The sequence below is a fragment of the Leucopleurus acutus genome (genome assembly GCF_964270905.1).
Source record: "Leucopleurus acutus genome assembly, chromosome: 8".
Lineage (NCBI taxonomy): Eukaryota > Metazoa > Chordata > Mammalia > Artiodactyla > Delphinidae > Leucopleurus > Leucopleurus acutus.
The window spans coordinates 47,345,416-47,354,237 of NC_139151.1; the positions used below are offsets into that span (position 1 = coordinate 47,345,416).

General features: G+C 37.9%; 1 protein-coding gene across 1 annotated transcript; it reads right to left on the reverse strand.

Moving 5' to 3' along the window:
- Positions 1-650: 650 nt before the first annotated feature.
- TMEM126B (transmembrane protein 126B) lies at positions 651-8,131 on the reverse strand (the record flags this gene model as incomplete). Its single annotated transcript, XM_082844748.1, has 5 exons — positions 651-2,420; positions 3,016-3,127; positions 4,195-4,388; positions 5,461-5,582; positions 8,051-8,131. The coding sequence occupies 5 exons, from the start codon at positions 8,129-8,131 to the stop codon at positions 2,237-2,239; spliced, it is 693 nt and encodes a 230-aa protein (XP_082700874.1). The 3' UTR covers positions 651-2,236.
- Between the last annotated feature and the right edge of the window lie 691 nt (positions 8,132-8,822).

The window sequence follows — 8,822 nt, forward strand, 5'->3', positions numbered from 1 at the left end:
TATAGAGAATTTATTTGATCTACAAATCAAATGCGCCAAAGACATGAACAGAAAATTCACAAAATGAGGCAAATATCTTTATTTCAAAATCAACCTTAGCTAGATTCATTTTTATATTTTATTTTTCTTGATATTGGCAAACTTTAAAAAGATTGATGTGACTGAAGCTGGAGATGGTAAGGATGTGAGGGGGGTGAGAGACAGTGAAAAGGTAGTGGGATTGATGGATTATAGATTCTGATAGAGCTGAAGTAATGCCGGATTGCAGTATGAGAAGGAATAAACAGGAAGGACAGGAGGTAGTGATCAGAATATGGGATTTTACAATTGAGAATGTGAAGAATTTCAATTTATTGATAATGACAAGGTCTAGGGCAACACAGTCCAATAAAAATATGTGCTGTGTATATAACTTAAAATTTCATAGTAGCCAGATTTAAAAAAAGCAGGTAAAATTAATTTTAATGTATTTTATTTAATCCAATATATCCAAGAGTAACATTTCAACATGTAATCAAAAGGTTATTGAGATGTTTTATATTCTTTTTTACATAGTAAATCTTTAAAACTTAATGTGTATTTTATACTTACTACATATCTCAATTTAGACTACTCACATTTCAAATGCTCAGGAGCCACACATGGCTAATGACTACTATATTGAACAGCACAGGTCTAAAGTATGACCATGGGAATAAGTGGTAGGATAGAGAGACCAGGGTATTGGAAGGATCACCTATGTGAATACTAGAATCACCAAGAATGTTTTTCAGTCACCAAAAAGAACATGTTAGACCTACACGTAATGAGTCGGAAAGATCTCCAAGACATATATTGAAGGGAAAATTAATTTCCAGTATATGTATGGATAATACCATTTATTAAAAAAATATGTAAGTTACAAAAGAATACTACAAGGAAAAAGATGTGCTAACTTGATGATGGTTGCCTCTGGAGAATGGAGTAGAAACAGGATGGAGTGGGAGTGAAGGGGGACTTTCAAGTCACGCTCTATATACTTCTGGATCATTTGTATATCTCACAATAAGAAGGTATTCATGTACTTGTATAATTGTATAATAATAATTGTCTAAGAGTTAATATTAATACCATTGATCTTGTTATCTATTTGACTTGGTTTCCTCTCTTCCCCCAATTGCCTGCCCTTTCCTCAGAGTTTCAAGTATCATGAATTATTCTGAGAATACAAAGCTGGACGGCTTACTAACCATTTTTTTTTTTATTAGTAAAAGAGTGTGTGTATTTCATTTTGTTATATATGATGCTGTAAAGCACCTCGTTAAGACTTCCATTTCTGTTTTGTGTTGCTTGGGGCCTCAGATGACCAAATCTTTAAATCTCAAGATGAATGTGATTAAGACAAGGAGAATGAGTTATGGGGTTCCATTCTGTGTCTTATTCTTTTCATCAGACAGCATTCATTTCCTCTCCTATTTCCCTAACTAAACATGTAGCTCAAGAATGCTCCAGCTGTCTTAAAGAAGCATGCTGTGATCTCTTTCTTTAGATTTTATGCTTCTTGAGGGCAGTGACTGAATTTTCGTACCCCTGGTGCCTATATTAATGCACTCAATAAATGTTCTTTAAATAGCACAGTGAAGGTAATTTGTCAATGATAAGAGCTAGTAAGTGTACTGAAGTGTACTGAATTCGAGTTTAGAGTAGAGGAATGGGCTGTTATGTTATTTCTATATTGCTTTCTTGTGAACTTTCAACTTCCCTTTCAAAATCTAGGACAAATGTCACTTTCTCCCCATAGCTTTCCCTTCTGCACAAGTAGTTAACAGCCACACCCTCAGTGTGCCCAAAGAATTATGTGTATATCTCTCAAACCCTCTCATGCTATGTGTTCACATTTCTAATTGTGAGTTCTTTCTGGATAAGGATGATTTCTTACTATATGTAACACAATGTCTGAGACCTAGCAGGTGCTCAATAAATGTTTGTGAATGAATACATACATAAATGAATCAGACATAATACATAAATGATCAGACCTTGAGGCCTCAAATCCATTTCCACATACAATGACAAAACAGAGACAAAACCTATATTTATTTAATTACTGAATATTTATTGAGCACCTGCTATACACAAGGCAAAAGGAAAAGAAACAAATTGTCTATCCAGAATTACTTTTAACTCTTTCAGCAGTGCCTAAGTCCTCATCATAAAAAAGTCCATTATACTGATTTAGTATCCATTCATTCTTTGGTTAATCTTCATGTACAGTTTTCTCAAGTGTACTTTCAAATACTGCATAATGCTGTTGACCATGATATATTCCAAGGGCTGTCTGAAGTATAAGAGGAATCAACATTGCTTTTACCTCTGTTTGACAAAGCAGCAGCCAATGACGTAAAACCCTTCCTTTTGGTGGCAGTGGAACAGTATGATACCTAAAAACGAAAAAGGATTAATTACTTCCTCTGGAAGTAAATTCTATAAAAAATTTGTTGATGTCTCCTAAACTGATCATTTCTATTCTAGATCTTTCATGTAGATAGCAAAAAAGGTTAAAATTAGCTATTTGAAATATGAAACTATAATATTTTGATGAAAATGTGTCATTGGCAGCTAAAGAATAAGGAGAATTTATTAACATTAAAAAAAAAAAGGGGGGATTCCCTAGTGGCGCAGTGGTTAAGAATCCACCTGCCAATGCAGGGGACACAGGTTCAAGCCCTGGTCCTGGAAGGTCCCACATGTTGTGGAGCAACCAAGCTCGTGCACCACAACTACTGAGCCTGCGCTCTGGAGCCCACGAGCCACAACTGCTGAGCCTGCATGCCACAACTACTGAAGCCTGTGTGCCTAGAGCCAGTGCTCTGCAACAAGAGAAGCCACCGCAATGAGAAGCCCATACGCACACCGCAACCAAGAGTAGCCCCTGCTTGCCTCAACTAGAGAAAACCTCCAAGCAGCCAAAAATAAATAAATTTAAAAAAAAAAAAAGGGAAGAAAGGAAGAAACGGAACAAAAAGATGGACTTACTTGACTGCCAGACGTCCATTTTTAGAAAAAGCTAAAGCAATGGGATATAAAACACCACACACTATGCCAATCAGTGAACTTCTCAGAACACAATTTTCCCGGCTTATATTACCTGGAAAACAAAAATAAATTTGATCTCCTTTTAAAACTCAGGATAAGAACTATTAAGAGTCTTGGGTCCTCATACAGTAGTTATTTGCATTGTCCTCAAGCATAGCAAAATAGTAGAAAGAATATTAGAAATTTAGTCTATGGTACAATAGACTAAATGTATCACATTTAAAAAATGCTTTTATTATACTTCACATAAAGATAAGTTACCTCTTACTTATATGGCTGTTGAAGAAGTAATTTCATAGTGAAGTATATTAAACTAGCAGACCAGATATCTGGATTCTAGGGTAGTACATTTATATTGTCTATGTGTCAGGCATGTGCTAGGGATACAATATTACACAGAAGAGATCCAATCTCTGACCTTCAGGTCCGTTTACTAAGAAGGAAATACATTAGACAAATATTTAAACAAATAATCTTAAGTGTGCATATGCTTTGAAGGTAAAATGAATAGAGAATGTATCTAGAAACTTAACCTGAGGGAATCAGAGGTTTCCCTGGGGAAAAGGTATTTAAGCAGGGACCTGATGAACAGGGGTCAGAGGTTCCATCAATTACTAGTTGTGAAACTTAAGGTAAGGGGAGGAGGTAGGAAATAACATTAGAAGCCCGTAATATGCCAGATACTATGTTAGACATTCAACACACAGTATCTTAATTCTTAAAACAATCCTGTGAGGTAAGTACTATTAGTCCTAATTCATAGATAAGACAACTGAGTCTCAGAGATTAAATGACTTGCCCAGTGTCACAAAACTTAAGTGAAATATGTAGTATACCAAAGCCTCCTTTTTTCCCAGTATATCATGCTGCTTCTTAGTGTACTTGAACATGTCTCAGCTTAGTTTCTTACCTGTAAAGAAAAGACACAATACTGCTTGCCCTGGCTGATTAGGAGGATTGTTGTGGGGATGAAACAGTACAATATATGTGAAGGTACTTTGTTAGTGCTAAAGAAATACACAAATGTAAGGGACTATTATCAGCAGTAGCAACAGTATATGTTAATGAGTAATTTTACTTAGATATAAACACATTATATGTTAATGAATTTAAATTTACCTGAATACAAGGCATGTCTTACAAGAAGCTCACAAGAAACTATGGTAGACAAAAATGGAAGTGTAGTCAATGATGCATATGTCTTCAAAGCATCATGTTTAACCTTGAAGCAATGTCTGAAAATTAAGTTTGCCAATATTCCAGAGAAACCAGCTGTTGTTCCAAAGGTCACTGTTCCATATATATTTAAAGTCCTAATTGGAACAACAAAGTGAAGAATTAAGTTCAACATAATATTCTTCTAATAGATATATCCTTGCCTGGGTTTGTTATTACATTATTTACTCAACATCAAATTTTTCTTGAGCATTTACTATGCTCAATACTATACAAAGAAAGGTATTTTCTTTGTGCTGAGGGTGGGGCAGTGAATAAAGTGGGAAAAAAAAAAAAAGAAAAAAAAGAAAAGAAATTCCACCCCTCATAGAACTTGCATTCTAATGAGAGAACAATATAATTATATTCCTGAGAATAGAGTGGTTCTAAGATGGAGCTCTTTTAAAGAGAGAATACATTTTGGCCACAAATAAATATGAATATGTTCCAATGTAGCCAAATTTTATGAACTATCTAAATCCAAGAATATTGTTCTTTCTACTAAAAGAATTAATTTGCTTAAGGTCATTTGAAAAAAGTTTTTTACATTTGGTTAGGCCTTCTGGAAAATAACTATTTCTTAAGTAGTCCAGATATTTAAAATAATTTGTCTAGGATTTCCAAAACTTCATCCAAAGAAATTTGAAAGATCTAGTTTTTCTGACTCATACCTAAATCCAGAAATGTTTAAAGTCTAAGATCAACGTCCTTTGATTTTATTCTTGAGCTCTATTAACCTAAAAGTCAGAACGGTAATGTGAGACTATATGTACATCATGGAATCTGTATTCCCTTTTGCTGAGCTCAGCACTGTTATTGAGGTAATAAATTCTAAACTGAAATTAATTACAATTGATAATTAATATAAGTAACCCTCAAAATGGTGTTCTCCTAATTACTTTTAATTAAAATATGTTTATTGCACAAATAACATTTCAACAATTTTAGAAACAAAACAATTTCAAGAGAGAAAAGAAATTATCCAGTCTCAGTATTCCAACAAACCACTATTTTCATCTGCTCATGTTTCCCTCCAGTTCTTTTTTTAAAATAAGCTTTCTTTATAACCAACTCAATAAAGTTAACAGGATCTTAGATACCTAGAAACAATGGCAATACAGAAGATCTGCAAATAAAGTTATTGACTTTCAGTCTAGGTGAGTTTCTTACTTTTCTTTTCTAAGATATTCAAATTTTTTTTCTATGATTTCGATGACCATTGGTTTTCTGAGTTTTGCATCTCCTAGAGAAGGACTGGACTGACCATATATGTATGTTGGCATCGTGATGTCCTGAAAAACACAAAAATCCAGAACCATAATAGCTAATGATGTTAATATTAAATCTTATAAATTCTACAGATTCAGATTAAAAAACATTTAGACTCTAGTAAAAGTGTCAAGTACTGTCATCTGCTTTCACACACTTTGTTAATGATTCAGTCACTATTTAGTGAGCTCTTATTATCTGTTAGATGATGGCTTTTTGATTCACATAACAACTTTGAGAAATTGGTTGGATAATGGTCATCTCTACCTTTATGGATGAGACAACAAGGTTCAGAGAGGCTGACTTGCCTGAGGACTTGTTGTAGAAGGATAATTTACTGAGATATTTTTTGTTTTCTTTACAGTTTTCCCTGAAGGTAGCCAGGCCCTTTGTAGTTCTCCATGCTCTAGCTTTTTCAGAGCTGAAAGTAAACAGTAGCTACTTGTTGACCACTATCTTTATCCTCTGTCTCATGAAAGCCTGAGCTTTTGGAGATTATGTTGACTTTCCTGGAGAGGTAGGAGAGAACAGGGATTGCCTTGGAGAATATCGAGAGAGAACATCAGAAAGAGGGACACATTCCAGCCTAGGAAGAGGCAGTGGATCATGGTTACCTTGGATTATATAAGGTATATATATCCAGATCCCTACTGAGGCAGAAGTAGGGCCTTTGCTGGAAATTGCTATGCAGTATATCAGGGAGCCTGGACCTATGGCACTGGGCTCCAGGGTTGGAAAGTTCCTGTGTCCCAAGTGTGATGTATGAATAGACAGTTGCTAATGTCAAGGGACCATGAGGTTTGGCCAGTAGCATCTTAACAGAAACCAGTAGTTGAAAAAAACAAAACAAAACTGGACCCTCAGAAAGGATCCCTTCTGAATATTTTGCTCTGGGTAAGACTCTCAGATTTCTGTGAAACGTCTTAATATTTGTTACATCTTTTGCCATACTGGCATTATGGGATTCCAGATTAGCCAATGAATAGATTAAATCTATGCCTTTCACAATTTATATGATTCTCCATTTTAACAACATTTATGGTCAAGGGCATAGACTAATAAGTCTCAAATTTTAGGAGTCCTGGGCAAGAGAATCGGAAAGGGTTAAGCATAAAAGACATAAAAGAGACTTAGTAAGATTCTCAACTTTTCATGTGCACAGGAATCACGAGTTTATCTGAAATGCAGTCTCTTGAGCTCCCTATTGAGATATCTGGATTCAACAGGAGTAAAGTCTAGAAATCTGCATTTTAATAACACCAAGTGATTCTGATGCTGGTAGTCAATGGACACATGTTGAACATCACTGTAATATTCATTTCCTGAATAAGTGATATGTTCCAACCCTAACCCTAACTAATGAAAGGCCAATTCATCCATGGTATCAACATCCTGAAGGTACAGACTCTTTTGAATCTTCATATGGTATCAAACAATGAGTAATAATGGACGAGTTTCTTTCCCTGCATCATTGAAGAACTGTACTCAAGCCAGTTCTATCTTTTTCTTTAAAATATCTGAGGACAGAAAAAAAAAGTAAAATATTTTATAAATTACAATTTTTCAAAGACTAGATTGAATCTTTTGCCTCTCTCTGACATCTAAATGGCAAATGGAAAAGACAAGGTAGCAATATATAAGGGAGATTCTATATCTAATCCCTCTAGTGTACATCAAGGCAGATGTCAGTAACATGACAATTAACCAGAAACTTGGGAAAACTTTTCGTTTTGCTGTCATCCAATTCACTGAAGTGCCTTATTCCTCACAAAGAAAACTTTCAGGCAATCCCTTGTATCAACCTCCTACCTCGTCTACACCTCAATATATAGGAAACACAGATATCCAGGATTATGATCCTAAAATACTGAAACAGGACAGCAAATATTTATTGAGTGCATAGTTTTTGTAAGGCAGTTATTAAAGCAGAGAAATATACTGATAACTTCCTGACAGAATTTTTACAAGTACTGAAATGTAAAAATTTCTCTATAACTAACATTTTATCTAAAGAGTAACTAGTTCAAGGCCACTCAACTGGGCACCACGATTATACCAATAATATTTTATGGTTTTGTAGTGCTTTTATGTGTATTATTTCACTTGACCTTCAGAATTTTATTTAACATTCACTCATCATTTGCTCAGACATTCACCTGGTATTTGAAAGCCCCCCCGGATAAGCAAGATGTAGTCATCTCCTCAGAACCCATAACCCAGGCAGAGGTCAGGACAAAATGGCAGGAAATTTAAAATGCAAACGTCCCGAGTGAAGAGAAAACAGGCTACATCAATCAGGACTAACCTTTAGGTCTCCTACTTTCTCCCCACCTCTTTTCATAGCAACCAGGGATTTAATTGCGCCCTGCATGGACTTGGGAGCTGTTCTCTTTAGACTTCAAATCCCTTTTACGCGCATCATTTCAGAAGAGTGCGGCAGCACCTGAGGCTGCAGAAATCACCGCCCCTACCACCCTGGGTTTCCGCCTACCTTGGACGCTTCCCCAACTCCCACCGGCACCACACCTGCAGCCCTCCTGTCGGCTCCAGCCTCACGCCCGAGCGCCGCCATTTTGGCGACTCACGTGACTAGTGGTGGGCGGGGACCCAGAACTCCCGGGGCGGGAAGTGGTGCGGGCTCAGGCCTCTAGCCCTCATCCCTGGCCCGCCCCGACCCAGTCAAAAGCCGCGCCCTCCATCCTGGCTGTGATTGGGCCCGGCGTCCAGAAACGGGAGCCGCTCATTGGCTTCCAGGAGGTCCAGACTCCCATGGGCCCGCCCCCCTGCCAGGCCCGTATTCCCTTCTCTTTAATTTGTTATCGTAGCTCCCTCTTCTCGCCTCCTGAGGGGAACGTGGGGCGGTCCGAGCGCAGGGATGTAGCTGCGCGTTTTCCTCTCCTCAGGGCACCTCCGTTAGCTGGGGCCGAGCTGCCCAGCCCCTTTCATTCCTTCAGGGTGCTTGCCCCTCTGGCATGGCCCGTGTGTTAAGGCTCCGGCTTCTCGGGCACCTCCTCCCTAGAGCCCCCAACCGGCTGCCAGAGCAGCCCCGACTAGCCTCCTCCCCTCACAGCCGTCAGACTCCCCTTCTCAGTCTTTAGTCCCCTCATATTCTATCCTTTATCCTCGCTTGGAAAGAGACTGGAGAGAATTTTGCCCCCCACCTCCCCGAGAAGACCCCCTTACCAGCCGGTGTTTCGGGTTGGGGGGCCCAGCGAGGACGCCTGGCGCCCTTTTGTGCGCGTTCAGTGCCCAGCAGTATCTCC